Source organism: Emys orbicularis, chromosome 16 (assembly GCF_028017835.1).
Source record: "Emys orbicularis isolate rEmyOrb1 chromosome 16, rEmyOrb1.hap1, whole genome shotgun sequence".
NCBI lineage: Eukaryota > Metazoa > Chordata > Testudines > Emydidae > Emys > Emys orbicularis.
In genome coordinates this window covers 20,554,618-20,580,859 of record NC_088698.1, presented here as the reverse complement: position 1 = coordinate 20,580,859, position 26,242 = coordinate 20,554,618, and the positions used below count along the sequence as shown (strand labels likewise).

General features: G+C 39.6%; 1 protein-coding gene across 5 annotated transcripts in view; it reads left to right on the top strand.

Moving 5' to 3' along the window:
• The window catches only part of SFSWAP (splicing factor SWAP), a 111,623-nt gene that overhangs the window by 30,682 nt on the left and 54,699 nt on the right, over positions 1 to 26,242 (top strand). For all 5 annotated transcript variants that reach the window (XM_065417555.1, XM_065417554.1, XM_065417556.1 and 2 more), the window contains exons 8-11: positions 6,690 to 6,936; positions 7,656 to 7,787; positions 8,155 to 8,248; positions 23,101 to 23,269. In XM_065417555.1, coding sequence (XP_065273627.1) covers positions 6,690 to 6,936; positions 7,656 to 7,787; positions 8,155 to 8,248; positions 23,101 to 23,269 — 642 coding nt within the window. The remainder of the gene's footprint in view (positions 1 to 6,689; positions 6,937 to 7,655; positions 7,788 to 8,154; positions 8,249 to 23,100; positions 23,270 to 26,242) is intronic.

Below are 26,242 nucleotides of genomic sequence, written 5' to 3'. Positions count from 1 at the left end.
TGCTGGGCTAAGAGTATAGCTGGAAAGGTTAACAATATTGCTGGGTGGGTTAAGGGAACTACTGTTGTGGCTCCTTGTGGCATGTAGCAGTTTAGATAGTTTAGTGTCCTTTTTCCTTTGTAGAGAGGCAAAGTTTGTCTTGTAAATGGCTTGTCTAGTTTTTGTAAAGTCTATCCATGAGGAAGTTTGTGTGGAAGGTTGGTTTCTTATGAGAGTATCCAGTTTTGAGAGCTCATTCTTAATCTTTCCCTGTTTGTTGTATAGGATGCTGATCAGGTGGTTTTGCAGTTTCTTTGAGAGTGTGTGACACAGTCTCTCAGCATAGTCTGTGTGATATGTAGATTGTAATGGATTTTTTACAGTCTCTACGCAAAAGAATTAATGGACACAAATCTGACATCAGGAACCATAATACTCAAAAACCAGTGGGAGAACACTTTAACCTGTCTGGCCATTCTTTGACAGACCTGCGGGTGGCTATCTTAAAACAGAAAAACTTCAAAAACAGACTCCAAGGAGAGACTGCTGAGCTGGAATTGATATGCAAACTAGACACAATCAACTCAGGGCTAAATAGGGATTGGGAATGGCTGAGCCATTACAAACATTGAATCTATCTCCCCTTGTAAGTATTCTCACACTTGCTTCTTATCAAACTGTCTGTACTGAGCCATCTTGATTATCACTTCAAAAGTTTTTTTTCTCTTACTTAATTGGCCTCTCAGAGTTGGTAAGACAACTCCCACCTGTTCATGCTCTCTGTATGTGTGTGTATATATATCTCCTCAATATATGGTTCACTCTATATGCATCCGAAGAAGTGGGTTGTAGCCCACGAAAGCTTATGCTGAAATAAATTTGTTAGTCTCTAAGGTGCCACAAGTACTCCTGTTATTTTTGCGGATACAGACTAACACGGCTGCTACTCTGAAAAATGTCTTAATAGTAATTTTGGATGATTGCACTTCATATTAACTTTTTCTTACAAAATGGCCTTTTCTCTTTATCTCAAAATAGATAGCATAGAAATAAAAAAAGTCCCGCGAAAGGTGATTCTCTCCTAGGAGAGACTTTAAAAGTGAAGTCAAGTTAGAATGCAGAGCAGTAGGAGGAGATAAAATAGAATGGTGGTATAAACTATATAACTAAAGAGGAAGCATTCTTCATTTCTGTGTTAAATAGAATACTAAGAAGGGATATGGTGAAACTAAAGCATCAAAATTAAAATGTGTAAAATAGAATAATAGTTTGATGCAATATAAAATTAACTTGTGGAACTTGGTGTTGCAAGATATTGTTGAAGGGGATAGTTTTAATCTGAAAACAGGATTACATATAGGAATAGGCATAGCATAAATTGTTGCACTAGCTAGAATTAAATTACAAAGGGCTCTTCATCTTCATATTTCTGACCATAAAATGATCTCTTGGGTGTCTCTTCATGGCATGGTATTGCTCAGTTATGTGTGTTAGTTTTTCTTAACTGTCATTAACCACTGTTTTTGGCAGTATCCTAGTAGTGCGTTCTGGTGATTGCCCTGTTAACTCAGATTACTTGGGTTACTGATGTTAAAGCCTGTTAAGACATGACTATTGTTTTCTTGGTTAAGATTTTATAACTAAAGCTGTAGTGATGCATTTTTTCAAGGGGTTTATAGTGCACTCTTGGTGGTTATTCTTTCAGGCCCTAACCTTGCTGTTGACAACATTCAACAGTCCTGCGCTCATGCAAAGCATTAACTTAAGTCAGTTAAGGATTGATGTTTAAGTGTTTTGCTTTAAAATGTTGCAAACATTTTGTAACCACCTGGGGCAAACAGTGTACTTCTATCTTATTGCTTAAAGTTCGTGAGTTGTATTTTGTCTAGATTTTGTCTGCTTTTGGAAGCTGACAATCCTTCAGATTGTTGATGCCATCACTTAGTAAAGAACCTTTGGGATAAATGTCTTAGCAAACTGAGCCAGTCCTATGTAAGCTGCATTTAAACTGCAAATTTGTAGGCTGTTAATAACTTTATTTTTCTTTTTTTGGGGCATTAGCTACTAATTAGTTACATTCTAAGACCTTGCCGCGTTTAGTAGTTGGAAAAATTCAGATTCCCACAATACCTATATTAAAATCATTCACAGTTCTTGCACAGTATTCATTGATACAGTCTTTGGACCAAATTAAGCTTCTGCATAAGAGGATACAGGTTTCATTGAAGTGAAAGGGAGAGGTGCCCCTTCATGTGTAGAGGATCCATTGTAGAGTTGTGCTAATCTTCATTTAAAATGTTCGCTTGTAATAAGTAGATAGGTATAAAATATTTAGGTAGGGCAAAGTAAAGGGTTACCTAAGGAGGTGGTGGAATATTCATCCTTAGAGGTTTTAAAGGCCTGGCTTGACAAAGCCCTGGCTGGGATGATTTAGTTGGTGTTGGTCCTGCTTTGAGCAGGGGATTGGATTAGATGACCTCCTGAGTCTCTTCCAACCCATCTTCTATGATTCTATGAAAGGCTAGAAATTTGAGGGGAAATTGTCTGCTTCCACAACTCAGTGATAAGAAATTGAACATCTGTCTTTCTACTTCATGATGCATAAAAAGCCACTGCAAATTTTTCTTATTTGGAGATGGGGGTGGGGAGGAATATTGAGGGGGTTTTCTTTACATTAGAAATTCAGATGGTGTCCGATTTGAGTATTCTTTGACTGTGGTTGTTTATGTGATAATTCAAGATAATCTATGGACGTCTTCTGCAATCCATTAAATAAATCTGAATATATCATGAAGGATGACATTATTGTTTCATGCTATCTGCACAGTAACATCATGGTAATTTAGGATGGGTCATATCTGTGACTAGTGGTTGATATTTCTAGAGAGGACTGAATCAGCATCCAAAACAGTTGAATCCAAATCTGGAAATTCATTTTGATGGCAGCATTCAGGCTCAAGTCTTTAATACAAGCCTAGCTAGGTGTCTGGTAAATTCATTGCCTTGAGCTGAATCCTTGTGGCCTACATTCTCAAGAGTGGGTAGTGATTTGGGGAGACTTAACTTTGAGACATCTTAAAGGGTCCTAATTTTCAGAAGGCAAGTGCTTAGCATTTCTTAAATATAAGGTCCCTTTCAGCTGTTTTGGGTTTAAGCAAATGGAAACTGAGGCACTCAAAATGCCAGTTATGCTTAAATTTGTCATTTTCTATAGTTCATGTTCTTCAGCTCTCTAAGCAGGCATATTTAAAATGGCTGGGTGGTTGAGGTGAGTTATCCACGCAAATAGTTCTGTCAAATACATCTTTTTAAGGGAGGAGCGTTCGAAGATCTGTTTCACAGTAAAGCAGCTCTTTTGCTCATTAATGAGTTGAATTTTGTACAGGTTGGAAGTTTATTTTGCAATTTTCAGATCCACCAAAAGCAAAGTGCAGTGTACATGATGAAACGAGATGGTCTAGAGCCCTTAAATGAGTCTTTGTCGAGATTAAATAAGGAAGTAGGCAAGTAATAGAACTTGTTCTGCATTTACTGCAGGAATATTCTAGATTTGCTAATTGTTAGAAAAGAAAAAAAATTTCTATGATTGGTTTTTGGTACTTATACTTTCAGGATCCAGCTGTCATAATTGCTACTTAACAAAATCAGAACATAGCAGTGGCTTTTCCGTAAATGTAGGGGGGGAAAAAAAGGAACATTTTTGCTTTTATAATTTTTTCCTATCTAAATTACATCTTTATTATGGTGTGGAGAATATATTATATATGCTTGTGCTGAATCTGTTTGGCTATATCTGTACAGAATGGGTTTCTAGCTTGTCTATCAGTAATTTAGCTTAGTAAATTGCAGTGCAGTTCAATTTGTTTTTCTTCAAGACATATTCATGAATTTGATGATAAATTTTAGAATCGCATCCCTCAGAAGCAAAGCAGTAACAGTTATACATTTTCCTGTAGATTGTTGTCTCAAAATCTTCTAAACCTGATGGCCAGGTAGTCAACCTTTTGCTCATCTATAGAAGCGAAGTTCCTCGGTGGTGATTTAGTACCAATAAATACAGTGCATTTAAGATGCTGAATGTGAATCTTTTTTCTCTTGCTATTTTTTACTGTAAGAGAATATCTGGAGATGTGATAGGCTCTCTGCTAAATCAGACATTCTCTTAAGCAGGGATGGGAGAAGTCAGATAATTAGACAATCAAGAAATCCACCAATCTTTCCATATACAGAGTATTGGATGTTAAACGGTCATAATTTTCAAATCTGTATCAAGTTCTAAAAATTTACACATAATCCTATTTGTATTTTGCAAAGTTTTTACTAAGTCGCATCTGAAATTATTGCATGGATTTTTTTTTCTGTTCCATTGTTTAAATTTTACAAATATCGCTGCATAGTAATTGATAGAATGCATGTTTAAAGTCAGATAAAGATTAAACTAAAATTTTGAACTTTGGGAATGTGAAATCATTGCACTGAATTTCCTTTGTTTCTAAATCTGTTAAGCAATATAACCAGCCATTGATAAATCACTAGCTAAAAGGTGTATCGTTCTTACTATAGTACTTTGCGCGTATCATGAGTAAAGTTTGGGGTAAACGAGAGGGGAAGGATTGTAGAATTCCAAAAACTAGACATTGCAATTTTCAGTGGTAAAATAAAGAACCTCACGGAATGACAGGAACCTCTGAATTAAAACCCTATTGAGCTAGATGGAGGTAGTTCATTCTCCCCTGCATTTGTGGAATACCACCTTATAGAAGAACCAGAGCAGTTCTTCTGTACAGGCATGGGGCAGTGTATGAGAAGCCTGATACGCTCTCTGCATTGAAGTGAAATCAACTTTGTGAGGGTTTCATATTGTCAAAGATGGGAATTGGGGGCAGACCTGCTGAATTGAAGATTCCTCATGCTTATACCATGTGCATTTACCTGTAGGCATCTCTCTCAACTTGAAGCCCTGGTTCTCTTTTCTGTACTTCAAAGATAACCTCTTTGATCTGAGATACAAGTCTAGCTCAGCTATTACCATTCCTATGCTGCTTCATTATGGAGTTGCCATGTTTACCCCCCAGTTCTCTTTGGAGAATAATTGGCTTCCACTGGATGCCATTTCTTTCGCAATACCCGTTTGTTTATTCCTTGGTGCAAAACAGAATGCAAGGGACAGCTGTGGTAATTCCGCTGTTAGATTTTAGATATGGGTGAAATACAGGGCTCATGAAAATGAAGGTTTTAAAAAACTGGCTTTACAAGTATGTGCCATTCAAACTTCCTACACAGGTCTATCGATGCATCTCAAGCTTAGTGTACAATATCACTACTTTTCTAGTCCTGAGCCTTTCCAGACCTGCCCTTCACCCAAGCCATCATACATTTTGCTTTGAATAGAGACTTGAGATAAGCTTAAACCCTCTCTCTGGGTCTGAACATCTCTGAACTTTGGAGTTTGTCCTCTCTACTGTAGAGAAAAATCCACTGGCAATGGGATGAGACCAACCAACTTATTTTCACAAGTGAAAATTATGCTGTTCATAACTAAACACCAGTGGCACATTCAGCTGGTGTTTCATAAAAGAGGGATTCATACATCTATAATTAATAGAATAACACATTAACAGCTGTGAATTTTGTATTTTTTGTCTCTTGAGGATGAAATTATAATTTTGTTGTGCCACTAGCGCATATGAATTATGCAGGCTTTTGCAGACCATGACAGTGAGGCTATAAGCTACTGCTGAAGTATTTTAAGTAGACATTCCTCTGTAAGGCATATTCCAGCTACAACCAAAAACCCTTGCAAACTTTAATGTTTCAGGTTTTGTGCATGCATATATAGTTTTTAAGCTAATTAATTGGGCAAATTGTATCTTATTCTACATGACTGGATACAGATTAAATTGTAACTTTAAGTCCAAAAGTTTGTAATGCAACTATATCTTTAATATTAAAAAGGGGGAAATTGCTTAACCAGGCAACCTGGATTTTTGGCAGTTTATGTAAACTAACATTTTACTTGTCCTGGGTAACCTGGAAAGATTCATTAATCTTTTTTCTAAAAGTATTTAGAATTAAGTAAACCTTTACTAGAACTTTTCTGTATTAAAATTAATTTTACTCTAATAGTACCTCTCTGCAAAAATAACAGGAGTACTTGTGGCACCTTAGAGACTAAGGTGCCACAAGTACTCCTGTTATTTTTGCGGATACAGACTAACACGGCTGCTACTCTGAGTACCTCTCTGGTTAATGTTCTAATTTTCTTTCCTCAAATTAAAGAAGCTGATTTTGAGTATAAAATACAAATTATTTTTCCTAATATTTACAGTGCACACATGGTTTTAATTTAGCTAAAACTTAGAAAGTATTAACTTTCATGAAGAAAAATTGCATGTTAGCATGCTTTTCATGTGCCTTTAGTGGTTCACTTCACTGCTCGTGCCTATTTGGTTTACAGTTGGCCTTGGATGTGCTCTGATACCACCTTCAGTATGTCTGTCTCATTTAACCTAAATGTGTTGATGTGAACCATATTCCTTTTCTTATACCAGAAAAAATAGATAAAACATTACTTGATTTGAAATATGAATCAGTGACATTCTAGTTATGGTAGCAGGGCAGAAAATCTATTTTTTTATCGTGCTTTTTCTTCAAACTTCCTGAACTGTTGATCTTAAAACAAATGGGTTTTTTTTTTAATTTCTTTATAGCAACAATGGCAGCCATGTATTACAGTTACTATATGCTACCCGATGGAACCTATTGCCTGGCACCTCCACCCCCAGGAATAGATGTTGCCACCTATTACAGTGCACTGCCTGCAGGGATGACTGTATCAAGCACTACGGGAGTAACATCAGTAACCTCAGTACCTCCACCTCCTGGTACTACACCTCCACCTCCCCCAGATACAACTGATTCCAATAGTGGGTTGAAATCTACTACACCTGCTCCAAGGTACCATACTTTCATGTTATATGTATATTTCCTATATTCAGCTTGAAAATATATTGTTTTTTAAGCAATGAAGGTTTAATTTTAGTTTCACTAATGTAATGGAATGCCTCTTATTGACAGTAGGGGTGATGGTTAGTTCATAGTTTGGACTCAAATGTGGTCAGGAACACTACAAATACATTATACATTCCTAGAAACATAATTATTACCACACATAAAATCCATTTAAAATATTAAATGTGTTCTTTTCCTGCATGAAATTGATCCATATCTGAGGCATGTTTAATTTAGCTGTGTGACATTAAAAACATATCAAGTTAGATTGCTTGTGATTAGTTTAGACACTTGTAACAACTGTTTTTGTTTAAAGCAGCTTGGATTATGTGCACCACTACTGTATAAACCAATGTAAAATATTTTGAAACAATTTTATTAATTTGCTGTATTTGTGATTGTTTCCAGAGATTCCTCAGATAACATTGGTGCAGAATATCTCATTTTTATGAGACTAGGTGAACCAGATGATCGATTGCATGTATGGTTTATCGTAATTTATGGCTTATAATGAATTTTTTGCTTGAAAGCAAATATTTAATCTTTAGAAGTACATGGCAGCCCAAAGAATGAACTTCTGTATAAAATTTTTGGTAAAGCAATAATCAAATTGAAATGTGTTCATATCTCCTATTTATATTTATATGGACTTCTGGTGTTTGCAGCACAATTGCTCCAGTGGTTGCCATTATCCCACCACCTCCAGATATCCAACCTGTTATTGACAAGCTGGCTGAATATGTTGCTAGGAATGGAATTAAGTTTGAAACCAGTGTTCGTGCCAAGAATGATCTGAGGTGAGAAAGTCTTCTCTTAACTTTCATTTTATATTCTTTAAAAAAAAAAATCATCTGGACTGTTTATTTTATTGGCAATGCATGCATTTCTGAAGAAAAGTGTTTTAAGGAAGGTATTTGGTAATTTTTTATGTTAAAATTCAAGGGACCACTTAAAGTTAATGCTAAAACATGAATGCTAAAACTCAGAATCCAGAAGTTGTGCTTCTGAATGCATATATCCCCTGGGAATTTAGGCATAAGCTATTATATTTCAGAACACCAAATAGTGTTCCTGTGCCTGAGGTAGTGAGATGGTAAATGATTGTTGGCATTTGCTTTGTTCATGTGTATATTTCACAAATTATTTGTCCTTCTCTCTTAATAGGTTTGAGTTCCTGCAACCATGGCACCAATATAATCCCTACTATGAATTTAAAAAACAATTCTTCCTTCAAAAAGAGAGCAGTGACAGCTCTCAGGTATGTTTATGATGGGACAGGTGGTTGGGAAGGTAGATCATTTTGTTCTCTTTTGTATTCTACATTCAGAGAGTAATATGTAAAACTGATTCCTGTAGAGAGCGTTTGTGTTGGGGGAGGGACTTGGATGCCTTTTATTTCATGTAACATAACTCCATCAGATTTGTAGCTTTACTCTAGTATAGCATAAGCAAACAATGTTTGTGATGACAATGTGAAAAGTGAAACATCCTGAGAACCTTTTGAGCAAATTACGCAGCTGCTATGTGGAGATCCAAAACCCAGAGTGGCACTCTGTTCCCATGAACCTTAGGAGCACAGCAGTAGCAGTTACCTCTTCTTGCATGCCTCAGCCTGCTGTCTCTAAGGCAGCTCTTAGTTTTTCTGGTCCACTACCTCTCAGACAAACTTTAACCGAGAAGGTCAGTGTAATCTGGCAGCTGTCCTGATTGTTCTTAATTGAGAAGACCTGCTTCTTTCTGCGTCCCACTGAATTTCTGCTTTTGGAGAAAACACAGAACACACATGATTGAAGATAGAGAAGCAAAGTGGAAGAAGGCAAGAAAATTACAGTTTTTGTGAATTTATGAAGCTTTTTGGCTAAGTAATAAATTGCCACATGAGCAGGTTCAGTATTCTCACAGGCTGTGGATATAATAGGACAGAGCAGCATGTTGAAAGTGATTCTAAAAAGGACATTTAAATTGTTCTTACCAAACTACCCTTTCAAGAACAACTTTGCCTGTCAGGCTCCTAGTAAGCTGTCTGTAGAGCAAAGGCAGCAGCGGGAGGACCGTTCCTAGAAGCAGTGATGACATCCATACAAATGAATTACTGTGCAGTAATTAAACCCAAACCCTTTCTTTAGAGCATATGGCCAAGCAGTTTGGTCTCATGACTCTCAGCAGATGCCTGTTTTTTCCTCTCTCATTAGCTGTCTACGACTGCTATAGAATCTTTCAGAACTTTGTCTTCAGATATCCTCTAACCAGAAGCTTCTTTTAAAGTGACAGTAACTTTGTACATAACTCGGTGAAGCACGTGTAAGGATTAAATATATGCATTTCTATTTTAAACTATTTTAGAGAGTTTACAGTGCAAATTCAAGGGTATGTGAGCTTGGGTTATAGAATGGCAGTATTGCAGCTAAGGAATATTCTTACTAACAAATTTTCCATTACATAGTGTAGGCTGCTCTTAAATTAGTAGACTTTGTAGGAATGAATGTGCTGCACAGTAGTTTTGTTTTAAACAATTAACTTTGGCATATAATTAGTTCATTAGTACATAAAACCATTCACAATTTGAAGATCTGCAGCTAATGGTGAGTAATGGGCAGTGTCTCTTTACTAACAATTTCCTCCTTTTCATGGATATATATCACATTCTTAATGTAGTTCTAACATAGTCCTATTTAATTTATTAGCTAGTGTATGCTAGTATTTATAAGGCATATTTTCTGTACTCCAGAAAATTTGTGAAATTGAAGCAATTTTCTAGGAAATTGTATCAGTTATTCTACTTTGTAAGATTTTATCTTGTGTAGTATTTTGACTTGTACTGGATTTCAGTAATGAATGAAGTGCTTTTGAAAACAATTTATTTGTAAATTATTCATAGACTCTTAAAACTACAAGATTTTAATAGAAACTAATAATTTTTAGGCAAAAGTATCTTTTCTTCAATATCCAGCTATTCTTCATGAAGTATACTAGCAAAAGCAGTGGGCTTACATTCTATATTAGTTTCCTAGATTAATAAGAATTTATTTAAAAAAATTGCGAGGAAATGATGCATCAAAGAAAAGTGATATTAAGGATTGCCATTTAAAGTTGAAGTATTGAAACTTTCAGACCTGGTGATGAGTATAGCTAAGAAGCCAACGGAGCATGATTAAATAAGTTCCTTGAGATTTTGTGTAACTATATGAACTTTCCCCTGTGTAGTTGTGCAGATAATTCCCTTACTTTTCTAAAAGATGAAAGCTATTTGTGCTTTTAATATTATGGCTAATGGTATTTTCTTTGCATACTTTATTCATATAACCAAATATTAAAGCCTTTGATGCCTGCTTCTGCATCATTTTAAATCAACTTTTACCATTGACTTCAGCAGGTACAGGATCAAGTCCTCAATGCTATTTTATCACTCTAAACTGTTTATAGATTAGTTCATGCTTGGCCAATGAATGGCTGCAGAGGGAGGGATGGATGAAAACCTCTGATGGCTGAAATATAAAATATGGAATGGGTCCCTCCTTAACATTTAAAATCTTAAAACAATAGGTATATTGAGAAGCAGCCAAACAATCTATTAGGGAAGGGTTATTGAAATAAAAAAGTTTTCTTTTTTGTTCATATAATTCTCAGACCCTTAAGTCTTTCAGCTCTTTTTTTATGGAGAACATGCCAAATAGCCTTCATTTAATGTATATATTTTTACCTTGGCATTTTCCCATACCAGAATAGTTGAATCTTATGACAATAAAGCCACTTGTACTTCTAATAGTATCACCCCTGTTGAGGATTTCAAAGCATCTAGGGAGTTGCGTTCTAACAGTTTAGTTCACAAATACCAATGGCAGCTCAAAGTATCCATAGTAAGAAAGAGGCTTCCTGTTTCTCTCTCCTTATTGAAGTCTGTTGCTAATTATTTCACATGCATCGTTAGCTTAAAGTGTTGCACACAGCCAAAACAATTGTGCTCTAATGTGGAAAGCTCTTAAATAATTAAGCCCCAATCTGTGTTTTTAATTTCCATTTATAAGTTACTTTTTACACTGAAATGGTTTCTTAATGACCCCATCTTCACGTTCTGATTGAGGGAAGGGCTGGGTGATCTTTGAGACTCAGACAGGAGGCTGTCAGACGGGTGGCCTGACAACAAGCCAAGCCAAGCTTCTGTGCTGTGACCCTACACAGATGTCTCCTCCCAGAATCAAGAAAGGAGCCACTCAGGTGGTTCCCCTTATCTCCCCTCTTACCTGCCTTCCCTCTTTTTTTGCATCCCAGTAACTTTTGTGGGAGTTATGGCAAAAACTAGTGAACAAAGGAGGTTTCAAGCCGGTAGTGGGAGGAAGAAGAGGTGCTTCTGCTGCTGCCATTGCTATTGTGGAAGAGGATCCAGGTGTGCATGAAAACCAGCCCTCTTCTTGAGAGATGGTTTTGTGAATACTTCCGATCTGCCCTGAATTATTGCTAAAAGCAAGGAGCTCACTTCTTAACCCATTTCTGGTTAGTAACAACCTCATCTCATTCCATCTCCCTTCAGGGGACTTCAGAGCAAGAAGTGGTAATGATGTAGTGCTGCTGCTGATAGAGAAATAAATTGTTTTCCCTATAGCAGCAACTTGGAGTAGTTTAAAGTCACTGACTAGCTCCCCCATGATCTTTGTCAAAGAATGTATAAATACCAATTAAGAATTATTAAACAGGATATTGTATGTTAGAAGTGGCATGACCTTTCATTCTGATCATTGTAAATGGTCTTCGTTGATTCTGCTGAAGGCCCCCCAAGGAGCTTGAGACCAAGAATAATACAAATTCGAGGGAGGGTAGCTTTGGGCATTAATTTTGAAACTGCAACTCCTTAAAAAAATAGCTGAAGTAACGCTACTGGCAAAACAAAGAAATTAATGGAAAACCATTATTCTTTTAAATCATCCCATGTTATTTAGGCATTGCAGGCAATTTGTATGTGTAATTTGTGGCTTTATATGTGTAATTTAATGATATATTCAGAATTAACCAGGAACAGCAGAATGCCTCTATATTCACTCATATTTTTTCACGTTTAAACCTTTAATACATTTTTAATGCATTGTTTGTGGTTATTAAGTTGTTTAGATTTACTTTAAGTTCAAAAAAACCCAAAGAAACATTAGGTCTGGTTATTACCAGCAGGGTTACTGATGTATATTGCAGCTAATCAGGCTACTCTTTTGAAATGGCTGGAAGATTTCCAGCTCCATCATATTACAGCCATTTTGGCCAGAGCTAATATTATAAAATTCAGTCTGTTGGACAGCATGAAGTGAGAATTATATGTATAACAAATAAGTTATATGTTGGGTATCATCTAAGCAAAATTGTTGGTAAATTGACTTTTATAGTGGTTCTAATTTACATATTTATTGGAGAGGAGTGAGGGAATGGGTTTTAGGTAATATCTTACAATTAAGACACGCAAATCTAGTTTCTGTTCTGTTAAATTAGTGAAGAGCGTATATTTTGTAGTAATTGTACTTGATGAAATGTTACAAAAAATAGATAAAATATTTGACTGCAATTTCTCTAGTTGAGGGGAAAATCTTATGCAACATGCATCCGTTCTTTCAAAGAAAAAGTGGAAAAAATGTGTTTTCTCTAAGTATAATTGATTTTATATTGAAAAGTTGAGCTCTCTCAAAAATGTTTGTTTCCTTTTCATAGATTCATAGACTCTAGGACTGGAAGGGACCTCGAGAGGTCATCGAGTCCAGTCCCTTGCCCTCATGACAGGACCAAATACTGTCTAGACCATCCCTGATAGACATTTATCTAACCTACTCTTAAATATCTCCAGAGATGGAGATTCCACAACCTCCCTAGGCAATTTATTCCAGTGTTTAACCACCCTGACAGTTAGGAACTTTTTCCTAATGTCCAACCTAAACCTCCCTTGCTGCAGTTTAAGCGCATTACTTCTTGTTCTATCCTTAGAGGCTAAGATGAACAAGTTTTCTCCCACCTCCTTATGACACCCTTTTAGATACCTGAAGACTGCTATCATGTCCCCGCTCAGTCTGCTCTTTTCCAAACTAAACGAACCCAATTCTTTCAGCCTTCCTTCATAGGTCATGTTCTCTAGACCTTTAATCATTCTTGTTGCTCTTTTCTGGACCCTCTCCAATTTCTCCACATCTTTCTTGAAATGCAGTGCCCAGAACTGGACACAATACTCCAGTTGAGGCCTAACCAGCGCAGAGTAGAGCGGAAGAATGACTTCTCGTGTCTTGCTCACAACACACCTGTTAATGCATCCCAGAATCATGTTTGCTTTTTTTGCAACAGCATCACACTGTTGACTCATATTTAGCTTGTGGTCCACTATAACCCCTAGATCCCTTTCTGCCATACTCCTTCCTAGACAGTCTCTTCCCATTCTGTATGTATGAAACTGATGGTTCCTTCCTAAGTGAAGTACTTTGCATTTGTCTTTATTAAATTTCATCCTGTTTACCTCAGACCATTTCTCCAATTTGTCCAGATCATTTTGAATTTTGACCCTATCCTCCAAAGCAGTTGCAGTCCCTCGCAGTTTGGTATAATCTGCAAACTTAATAAGCGTACTTTCTATGCCAATATCTAAGTCGTTGATGAAGATATTGAACAGAGCCGGTCCCAAAACAGACCCCTGTGGAACCCCACTCGTTATGCCTTTCCAGCAGGATTGGGAACCATTAATAACAACTCTCTGAGTACGGTTATCCAGCCAGTTATACACCCACCTTATAGTAGCCCCATCTAAGTTATATTTGCCTAGTTTATCGATAAGAATATCATGCGAGACCGTATCAAATGCCTTACTATAGTATAGGTATACCACATCCACCTCTTCTCCCTTATCCACAAGACTCGTCATCCTATCAAAGAAAGCTATCAGATTGGTTTGACACAATTTGTTCTTTACAAATCCATGATGGCTATTCCCTATCACCTTACCACCTTCCAAGTGTTTGCAGATGATTTCTTTAATTACTTGCTCCATTATCTTCCCTGGCACAGAAGTTAAACTAACTGGTCTGTAGTTTCCTGGGTTATTTTTATTTCCCTTTTTATAGATGGGCACTATGTTTGCCCTTTTCCAGTCTTCTGGAATCTCTCCTGTCTCCCATGATTTTCCAAAGATAATAGCTAGAGGCTCAGATACCTTGTCTGTTAGCTCCTTGAGTATTCTAGGGTGCATTTCATCAAGCCCTGGTGACTTGCAGGCATCTAACCTTTCAGAAAGGTTAGGTGGATTTTCATATATAATTTGTCCTGCATCCTTCTATTATATAGTAAAGAACACTGAATAAGTGAAAGGGTCAAGAAAGAGGCAATGTACATGAACAAAATAAGTCTGCTTCAACAACAGACTTAGTATGAAACATTTTTGACCACCTTGCATAGGCAGCAGTTAATGAAAGTTGCATTAATTTGCTATTCTTTAACATCTATATTCAGAGGAAACAGGTTATAAAGCCCTTGCCTGTCCTTCTGAGAAACTGAATACATGTGTTGACAAAGTAGAGAGAGACATTTGGGGTTATGTGTATTTGGATTCTTTTCCTTCCATTTCTCTAGTGTTCCTGGGTAGCTCCTCTGGAAGTGGTGAAGAAAAATATGTTGACTTGATTCCTCACTCTAGTTATTGCAGTGGGACAACAAGAGAATGCTCAACACTTGCTATTAATTTCATTCAAGGTGTAGGCAAAAGTAATTACTGTAAATTACAAAGTTTACATTTATGTTGCTATTCAAACTGATACATTTTGAAGACTAGACCTGCCTGTTTAGCATTGTGAGGCTTAACAAATTTTTAAAGTAGTTTAGATATCACTGGATGTACAACAGACATTATTCTCCTCAAAACTCCCCTCTGCATCCCAATCGAGAGAGGTGTAAAGCAAGGAGATACGATTTCACCGAAGTTTTTCACCGCCTGTCTCAGAATGGTTATGAACAAGATCAATGGGAGGAGTGGTGTTAACATAAATGGAGAACGATTATCTCATCTCAGATTTGCGGACGACATTGTACTAATTGCCAAAAGCACCAACCAACTGCAGAGCATGCTATGAAGACTCAACAAGAAAAGCAGTCAGGTGGGCCTGAAAATGAACCGCTGCAAAACGAAATACATGCAATCAGACGTCTTACGAAAATCCTGAATAACGATAACAGGAGAAGAAATCGAAGAAGTGGAACAGTACATATATTTGGGCCAAGAAGTTAATATGCACCAAGACCTGAACGGAGAACTCTCACAAAGGATTCGGGCGGGATGGTGTACGTTTAATTCCATCAAGGACGTCCTCAAAGGAAAAATCGACAAGACCACACGTACAAATATCTTCAATTCAACAGTGCTGCCAGCCATGCTGTATGGCAGTGAAACGTGGGCACTGATGAAGAGAGAAGAGCAGCAGCTGTTGGTAGCTGAAAGGGCAATTGAACGAGCTATGTTGGGAATTTCCCTTCTGGATCACATCCCAAATGAAATGATCAGAGAACGCAGCGGTGTGAAAGATACCGTCGTGGAAAGCAGATATAACAAGATGCGATGGGCGGGCCACACAGCACGGCTCACGGACAATAGGTGGACCGCAATCATTGCTGAGTGGTACCTGCAAGAACAGAAAAGACCACCCGGTCGGCCTCCAAGAAGATAGGAAGATGACATTGTTAAACGTTTCGGACGAACGTGGAGAAGAAAGGCAAGAGTGCGAGAAGAATGGCGGACGTTTTGTGATCGGCGCAGTCTTAACGACAGCTGAAGACCGACCGATCCAGGTGATCCGGGTGAAGATACCATTTGAGAAATATATTTTTACTTATAAGTCAGAATATCAATAGTCATGACAGAACACTCCAGTATGATGAGAGGAGCCAAGACTTGGAAACTTTCCCCAGTGCCTGTTAGCATTAACATTTAAAATGACCTTTGCTCTCAGGTTTCCTAAAGACCATGTATATTTAAATTCCTTGAGACATCTTCATTCACCAATCAGTTCTATCTCAAATTAGTTGTCTTCCCTGAATAATTAATTCTACCCTTCTCCACTTCATGGGAAGGCATTCTTAACAAATAATCTAAGGTCTATCTCTGGCTGTGTTTTTCTTTTCTCTTGCAATAGGTATAAAGTTATTTACACCTGATTTAGCTCATGGAGCTGCATGCCATAAACCAACTTAAATTCTAATGATGTCACTAACTGTATCAGATAAAAGAGAGATCTGCAAATTCAGTTTTTCATTTCTGAAATGTCGATATAAAATCAAAGGATTTTTATCCTTCAGCTCTTTTTATATTTAGAAAATATAAAAAATTATATTTATTTTATGTCATCATAAAAATGTTAACACTGCTGTTTTATGGCACTGTCAAGTGTTTACCTTCAGCTTTTATTTTATAATGTTATTGTAAACCGTAACTTGAATGAAATATTTCCATAATTTTCTGGAAAACTCACTCTTTTACTTGGAGAGAGAATCTGATAACTAATAAAGATAAACAAACTGAAACTGCACGAAAAATAGGTGGAATAGAACAGGCATCAACCTATTTATTAAGTTTTTGTACACATCAGAAACAGGGTCTGTTACTGCATATTATTGACAAATTGCTATAATTTGTTTACATTTAGGAAAGCTGGTGAGAATATTTTCAGTTAAATTCAATTTTGTTGAAATGTGCAGTTTCATCAAAGCTGAGATGTATTAGCTTTCATTGGGAAGCTTTTTTGGTTCATGGCTCTCTGGTGACTTCTAGAGAGAGAGAGAGAGACTCAAATCAAAAAGCTCATGTTCTTCTGAATATTGTCCTTATGGGTGCTCCACTTCAGGAGTGCGTGCATCCCCTGCATTTTTGATCGGAGTCTTTTGGTAGTAGTGTCCATTTCCCCCCTGTGCAAGTGACCCATACTATGGATATATGGAATTGCACAGGCAAACCACCCTTGGTTTCTTCTCAACTGCCTTCAGCCTGATACGGAGGGTTGAGCATGACAGCTTCATGTTTACTTAGCGTAGTTTACATAGTGGTATGTAGTTTAGTTTGGGGCTGTCGTTTCCCCTCTGTTTGTGTTTCACCATTTGAGGGGTTATTTTGGACTTTTTGTCTCTGGGGTATGCCAAGTTCCCCAGGCTTTAAAAGTTGTCTTTCCTATGGGGAAGCTATCCCAGTTAGAGGTGTACATTTTTGGGTCTTCATTGTTTGGGAGATCCCATATACCGGCAAAATATAAGATCTGCTCCTCATTCAAAAGTAGATCTTGTGAGAACAAGGAAATAAAATTCGAGCTCTTGATGACGAATCAAGCCCTAAGACCAGCTTCTGACCCTGGATCCAAGAGCTATCTTGTACACCAGCTTCTGAGCACACTTTGTGCCCCGTCTACCTCTGGGGCCCCGTCACTGAGCGCTGGGGGAGGTAGCTGGAGGTGGGTCTCATTTCCCCTTGAGAGTGGCCATGCATGGGAAGAGGAAGTCCTGTCCCTTCCTAGCCCAACCAGGAGTAGCAGCTAGGAGCTCCTGGCTGGGGTGCTCCCTGCAGCATGTGGGAGATCAGACCCACCTCCACCTCCGGCTGCAGAAGTGCCGCAGCTGCTGCCTTCAGAGTCCAGCTCTAAAGGCAGCGCAGAAGTGAGGGCGGCAATCACGCAACCCCCCTACAACAGCTTTGTGACCTACCATGACCCCTTTTTGGGTGGGGGACCCCCATGATTACAACACTGAAATTTCAGATGTAAACATCTGAAAATGTGAAATTGACTAATTTTAATACCCTCTGGCCCTGAAATTGACCTTGAATTTGGTAGGGCCCTACCCATAAGGAGGTGACACCACATACTAATATCTCGTCATCATCTGAGACTGCAATGCCCCCACCACCTTCCTTGGTAGTTGACTTCAGGCAGTTACAGGAGCTGATGAAACGCCTTTAGTAGAGGTCCAGGATTCCTTTTGTAAACTGGATGTTTTACATACTTCTGTACATATGGCCTGCCGTGTCAGTAAAACTATGCTAGAGCCTGCCAATACCATCTAGCAGACTCCACCTACATCACCTCCTACTTGTAAACTTGCTGACAAAAAACAGTGTGTCAGCTCCGGTTTCAGAGTTTTATTTTCACATCCAACATCGAATTCCCAGGTAGTGGATGCAGTTTAATGAACATGGTAGACAACACAATACTAAGTCTACCTCTTATCACAGAAACCGGCTTGACTTCTTTGGTCGTAAAAGTTATTCCTCTGAAACGTTACAGTTCAGATCAGTGAATCATCAAGCGCTTACGTCAAAATATGATTATCTGAATTACAATGAGTTTAACGGCTTTATTGAACTTTTACCAGAGAATCCACATGAACAATTGAAGACCATGAAGTGCAACTCTTAGCAAAAACACTATTGCAGGCCTCCTTAGATGTAGCCTGTACTGCAGCCTGGACCGTTTCCACTGTGATCATGATGCAACAAGCATCTTGGCTCCAGTTGTCCTTCACTAGGGAGGTACAGAGTACTGCAGAGGACCTTCCCTTTGATGGTCACTATGTACAGGTGGCTCACTTGACATCTTGAAGGATTTGAGGGCCATGCATAAGTCCCTCAGATTTTTTTACGCCTGTAGATAAAAGAGAATGTAGCAGGTCTCAAACAGCACAGAAATCTCACCCAGTTCACTTTTCTAATTTCCGTAGACCACCTGAACCACCAGGTAAGAGACACGGTATTCAAAAAAGTCAGCTGCTGCTGCTACCAATTCATCTCAGCCACCCATGTTGTCTAAACGTTTGGCATTTGATGGTTTGGTCGAGAGTCTGAACCTTCTGCTTGATACCATTCTTCGCCCTCCCTCCTCCCCCCCCCCCCCCCCCCCCGACACTTTCCTGTTTTCACTCTTCATGGGGAAGAACAACATCTGATGTATGGATATTGGAGGTCATAACATCTGGTTATTCTGTCTTTCACCTCCATTCCTTTCTCATATTCCCTCTTCCCTGTCCCTTTTCAGGGACCTATCTCACAATCAGTTGCTGAGACAGGAAGTCACCTCCCTTCTATGCTCCCTTCCACTAATCAGAGCCAAATCTGTCAAGATCGTGACACTGTGGCCTGTATGTTTTTCATCAATTGTCAGAGTGGGGTGTGCTCAGTCTCTCTCTCTCCCTGGAATTGATACATAGCTAACCAGATAGTCATTTCAGCTTATGTTCTGCATATATAGAACACCATGACTGATGACCTCAGCAGATGCTTCTTCTAGAGTTGTGAATGGGAGGTGGAGTCACAATTCCTCAAAATATTTCTAACCTGTGGGTTTCCAAAAGTGGACCTTTTTACCATCACAGCCAGTGCAGAGTGCAAGAAGTTCTGCTTGAGAGGTGGACTTTGTCCTCAATCACTAGGAGATGCCGTCCTCATTTCATGGCTGAAGGGCCGCCTTTATGCTTATCCACCAACACTCTTGCTCTTGACAGTTCTCAATGAGATCAAGCAAGACACGGTCTTTTTGATTGCACTGACTAGGTTTGGTATCCTTACCTAGTTTGATTCACTTCTCGTCCACCACTGAGACTTCCAAACAGTCGCCACCTGTTGTCTCAGGAGAACACTCAGGCCCTTCATTCCGGTTTGGATGCTATGTGATTCTAAGTGTGGCTTCTAGATGGTTCTCGGTGACAGGGATTGCCCATTCAACAGAGGTACAGCAGGTATTGTTTAATAGCAGAAAGATCGCTGCAAGAAATACCTTCAGAAATGGAAGAGATTTCATCATTGGTGTACCCGTCATCAAGTCTCTCCTGTTCGCTTTTCCCTTGCCACTATCCTGGATTACCTGGTAGAATTAAAAACATCAGGTCTCACTGTGAGTTCCATTGAAGTTCGCTTGGTGATCATAACAGCTTTTCACTTTGTGCAAGGTTTTCAATCTCTGCTAACCCCACAATGTCAAGATTCCTTAGAGGACTGATGAATCTTTTTCCACAGATTAGACAGCCTATTCCAGTATGGAACTTGAACCTTATCCTTAATTGCCTCAACCAATCCAGTGCTGTGTTTGAATAGAAGTAATTATTAACTCTAGTTAAAGCAGAAAGCTGCTATGCTTTTGTCTCTTTAAAGGAGCAGTGTACCTCATTACTTCTCTGAATGTTCCAGGTAAGGACTGGACATTTCAGGGAAGACGGTTTTGGGGAAATTTGGGTGGTGGGTGTACTGGTCTCTAGCCAAGTGAGCCCAGAGTGTGACTGTAGTGTAACCAGCAGGTTGCTGGAGTCAAAGTTGCTGAATCTGACCTGCTCAACACACACACACTCAGGGAACTGTATGTTTTCTGCTGGCTGTTGGCGTCTGAGCTGTGAGCCACAGCAGCAGAGCATTTAAGGTTCCAGGGTTCCAGGTAGTATGTGATACAACCTCTCAGTGGTCTGCAGTGCACCCCGAATTGGAACATTGGCATAGTTATTATTGGGGCATTTAGTGTACTGCATGAAGTACACTGCAAGTTGTATATGTGGGTGAAATGATAGTCACTACACTCTCGAATGAACTCACACAGAAAAATAAGACAAAAACACCATATCACCCATGGGTGAACACTTTTCTCATAACCATGGCTCTATATCTGTCCTTGGTCCTCATTCTCCAAGGAAACCTTCAAAAGACTAGCCTGGGAGCTTAAATTGATAACTTTACAAGATACTAAAAATTGTGGACTTAATAAAGACACTGGATTTATGGCTTATTACCACAATCTGTAACCCACTGACCCTCCTTTTTTCTGTGACTGCAGAGGTGTTAACTGGCCACTTCACCTTGTGTTAACTTGTCTCTTACAACTTATGGAAAACAATTCAACCTTGTATTCACTTTGGCACTCCGTGTTCTACACTATGAATTTACTTAGGTATGGCTTGTCTCTCGGAGGGTGAAAAATTCCTGTGAAACGTAGCTATACCAACTTAACCCCTGGTGTAGGCAGTGCCAGATTGGCAGAAGAATTCTTCTGTCAACCTAGCTACCACCTCTTGAGGAGGTGAATTATCTACATTGATGGGAGAATTCCTCCCATTGGTGTAGGTACTGTCTATACTGATGTGCTACAGTGGCACAGCTGTGCTGCTGTAACATTTTATGTGTGGACATATCCTGAGTACCTTTCCCAGACTTGAAGAAGAATTCTGAGTAAGCTCGAAAGCATGTCTCGTTCACCAACAGAAGTTGGTTCAGTAAAAGATAATTACCTCACCCACCTTGTCTTTGAGTTTCAGACCTTTCATCTCCTGATTTTGATTTTTTTTTTTTTTTTTTTTCCTGAAACCACATCAGACTAGGCAGGAAGCTTGGATGTCAGAAGGTCACTAGACTTCTATTTGGACAGAACCAAACCATTCAGAAAATTTTCCACAGTCTCCACCCACAGACTTTCAGGTTGGATTTCGGGGCATATTGCCATGTTATGAGTCTGTCAGCATTCAGTCTCCATCTGAAGTGCTAGCCCATTCTATGAGGTCTCAATTTATCTGTATGACAACTTGGATTTCAGTACATACGTTCTCCAAACACTATGCTTTGGTTCATGCCTCTAGGTTAGATGCTGCAGTGGGCAATGCAGTTCTGTCTTCAGTATTAGACTCCGCTCCGAAGCGCCCTCCTTCCTGTTGGGATACTGCTTGGCAGTCTCCAGAAGTGGAGTACCTTTAGGGACACTACTCAAAGAAAGAGGGGTTACTCACCATGTGCAGTGACTGGGATTTGAGATGTGTACACCTTCGGGTGATCCACTACCCACTCACTCCTGCCTCATTTCCTCTGTGGGACTTTGTGGTAGAGCAGGTACAGAAGGGTGGTTCGCCCATGCAGCCCTATACATTCTCAGTATGAGGCACGAGGCTGTATGGCCTTCATGTGCAGGCTGAATGGGCACTTCTATTGAAAACCTCCGATTGAAGGCACGGGAGGCTCATGCACAACTTAAGTGGAGTACCCTCAGGGGGACACACTTTGAAGAACATCAACTCCTGCACAAGATGAGTAACCTCTCCTTTTTGATTAAAATTTTTTTTTGACAGAATTCCATGTCACCAAAGCTTCAAAAGGTATTGTTTTTGTTATAATGCAGAACAACAACAAATTTCAAAACCTTGAAATTTGCTGCAAAATGGAATTTTCATCCTCTGCAGAGCTCTAACATTTAATTCGGACTAGTATACTAACTTAAAGAACAGTGGAGTGGTATCATGTGTGGGATAGTTGATTTGTTCAGAGATTGGAAAAGAAGAATACATGTATTGCACTACAGTGTGAAAGACACAGGTTTGGAAACTATTGGAGTTACCTTAGTTTCAGTCAATGGAGGCCAGTATATATCACGGAGCTGACATAGAAGAAACAACTTGCATATACTCTTTAACGAAGTGAACTGTGACATTTCAGTGGTGTTAATTGACTCACCCCCAGAAACCAAATGAACAATTAAGGTGTTTGTTCTGACTTATAAACGCCTAAATTCCAAGAGTCCTTAATACTGCTTCTTTCCTTAGGTGAGACTGACATTTGTGATCAGCTGTGGTGCTTGACCTAAGTATCTCCCCAGTTTGATGGTGGAGACAACTTGTGGTAGAGCATTTTCAGTGATGGATGTGCTAGAACTTGCACTCCTCTGCCTCTTTAAACAGGGCTCAAGTTTGTTGGTCTTCGGAGCACTTGATTTCTTAGGCTTTTCCTGTGTGGGTTAGTTAATAGGGTGGGAGTGGATTGAGGAAGAAGACTAAGATAAAATAGTTAATTTTAATAGATCTTTCAAAGAAAGAAATAAAGCAATGATAATAAAAGTAGTTGCATGTGTCCTTACCCAGAGGAAAGATGCTGGAGTCATGAAAGCTGTACATAAGGACAAACAAAGGAATATATTCTGTTCCTCTTACCACTTTCTTGTCATTTTCTAGAAAACACTGAACTTGTCTTTAAAATGTTGTATAAGAGGGCGAAGCCATTTGGGTAGTCAACTTTACGCTGTATATTGTGAATGGATTGCATGTCAGACATTGTTATTTTCAACAATTAGCTGTGGTCATTAACATTTTGAATTTCTCTTTGAAAAGGGTGTATCTTTATCAGAAGATGTTCCAGCAGATACTGCTTCTGACACACAGGGTGAAACTCAGTTTCTGGATGATCACACTTCTGAAGATGCATCTGAGATGGGTGCTCCAGGAATTAGAAAGGATTCACCTGTCAATAAAACTATCAGCGATGGTAAATTGGTGAAAGGTATGTTGAGACAGTTGGAAGATGAAGTCTTTGTAGGCATACATTTAAAACAGATCTATAATTAGCAAGGAAAGGACTTCAGTGTAAAGGCATCAGAAAGCACCGAACTGAATAATTTGATTACTTTCATACTTCAGTGTGTCAAACTTTGAGTTTGAAACCCAAGAGGATAGTAACTTGAATGTCAAAAAGTTTGAAGAAAGCAGAATTGTATACGGTTGAAAACTAGTATGTAAAAGGAACTGATATTTATAGACCAGTTACTTAAAATTTTGTGGATATTAATAATTTTACATATCTGTACTACACTTGCATAATTTCTAAATGTTAACAAATGGTATGTTCTGGCTCACTCTTAAGTTTAGAAACCATGGTATACATTTTCAGATGGGCAAAGTTCTAGCCTCCATATTTGTGGGCCTTCTTTGTTTTCAAAACTAATGCTAGGTTTAAGGCCATGTCTACACTACAAACTTACTTCATGTAAGTTGACATCAAGTCTCCGATTTAAGCAAGTCAATCTTGCGTGTCCACACTACGCTCATTGTGTCGGCAGAGTGCGTCCTCACTAGTAGGGCTTGCATTGATGCACGAAGCACTGCACTGTGGGTAGCTATCCCACAGTGCACATAGGCGAGTAGAATTTTGGGTTGGGCTTGCAATGCTTTCTGGGACCAAAACATTGTTGCAGATGGTTATAGGAACATGGTGTTAGTCTCCCATGATGCACTTACCTTCCTCCCTCTTTGAAATCAACAGCAAACAACCCAAGCCTTTTTCGCGCCTTTTTTCATAAGCCTGGGTTACACGTGTGGACACCATAGCATGATAAGCATGGACCCCGCTCAGCTGTACACTTTCTGTGAGCATTACAAACACCTCGTGCCTTATCCTGCACTATTTACACAGCTGACACAGGAGCTGCTGCGCACAACCATGTGATGCCACACAAGCAGCACTGCTGGAAGACAGAGTGGAGCAATTCGCAGTTGCTGGCAACAGTCACACGTCATCTTGAAACGGTGAAACAAGCACTGACTGGTGGGACAGCATTATTATGCAGCTATGGGATGACGAGCAGTGGCTGCAGAACTTTTGAATGTGTAAGGCCACTTTCCAGGAACTGTGCTGTGTGGAGAGCTTTCCCCAGCTCTGAAGTGCAGCAATACTAAAATGAGTGCTGCTCTGACAGTGGAGAAGTGAGTGGCAATAGCTCTGTGGAAGCTTGCAACGCCAGACTGCTACTGGTCAGTGGGGGGCATCTATTTGGAGTGGGTAAATCTACCGTGGGATCTGTTCTGATCCAAGTTTGCAGTGCCATCAACAGACTTCTGCTAAGAAGGGTAGTGACTCTGGGCAATGTGCAGGACATAGTGAATGGTTTTGCCGTGATGTGGTTCCCTAACTGTAGTGGGGCGCTAGACAGAATGCATATCCCTATCTTGGGATCAGATCACCTTGCCAAAGAGTACATAAACCGAAAGGGGTACTTCTCAATAGTGTTGCAAGCGCTGGTGGATCACGGGCTGTTTCACTGACATCGACGTTGGATGGTGGGGAAGGTACAGGACGGGACGTGTGCATCTTTAGGAACACAGGTCTATTCAGAAAGCTGCAAGCAGGGACTTTATTTCCAGACTGCAAAATAGCCATTGGTGATGTTGAAATGCCAATCATGATCCTGAGAGACCCAGCCTACTCCTTGCTTCCATGGTTCATGAAGCTGTACACAGCCTGGACTGCAATAAGGACCCGTTCAACCATAGGCCGAGCAAGTGCAGAATGGTGGTTGAATGTGCCTTTGGACATTTAAAAGGTCGCTGGAGTTGTTTGATTACTAGGTTAGACCTCAGTGAAAGCAATATTCCCATTGTTGTTGCTGCCGGCTGTGTGCTCCATAATATCTGTGAAACAAAGGGAGTAAAGTTTCTGTCAGGGTGGGGGGGTTGAGGCAGATCGCCTGGCAGATGATGTTGAGCAGCCAGAAACCACGGTATTAAGAAGAGCACATAGAGGGGCTCTGCGTCTCCGTGAGGCTTTGAAAACCAGTTTCAGCAATGAGCCAGAGTAATGTGACACTTATCCGTGTTGTTCCGTACCAAACTCTTCCCTCCAGTGCATTTTCTCCCCTGTAAACTCCACCCCCACCAACCACCATGTGTTGAATGAATAAAGAGCCTTTTCTCTTCAATCCGTTAAGTTTTTTTATGCACACAAACACACAGAGACAGCAAAGAATAGTAAGTTAACCTGGGGCAAAAGGGCTGATAATATTGTAGTGGGGGGTGGGGGGACAAGGAAAGCCTCATAGAACGTTTGGAGGAGGAGAATGTAGAACTGCGCGATGATGGCAGCCGAGGGAATCTAGCATCCAGCTGCCTTTTTTGAACCTCAACCAGACGAATCAACATGTCAGATTGCTCCTTCATAATCCACAGCATCTCTTCCTGCGTGGCATGCTCTTGTTCCCTGCATGCTCTCCTGTCCTCCCTGTCCATGTCCAGGTTCTCAGACAGTGTAATCCTCCGTGCTCTGAGCTACGTCTTGTCACTCTCAGAGGCACGCAGTGACTCATTAAACATGTCCTCCCGAGTCGTCTTTTTCTGCCTTCTAAGCTGGGGAAGTCTCTGTCCCTGTGGGGAGGATGTGCTGATGGACAAGGTTTCAGCTGCAAGGAATGCAAAGCACAAGGGTAGCATTGACCGTTCATACATTGTTTCTGGTGCAAGGTTAATTTTTTTTTATTAAAAATACACCCCTCAATGTACTTCACTTCAAGCCACAACGTAATCACAACCGCCGGCTATTGCAAGAGTCGGTTTGCTGCTCCAGCCATGGTGAGTAAGGCCATGGAAGCATGGGTGAGAGGTCTTGTGCTGCTGCTTTTGTGAAGACGTGGTTGGGATCACAGGTTGGAACTTGAGAAAAGCCCACTTTCCCCCAGCAACCAGGATGGTGCTTGAGGACAGGACC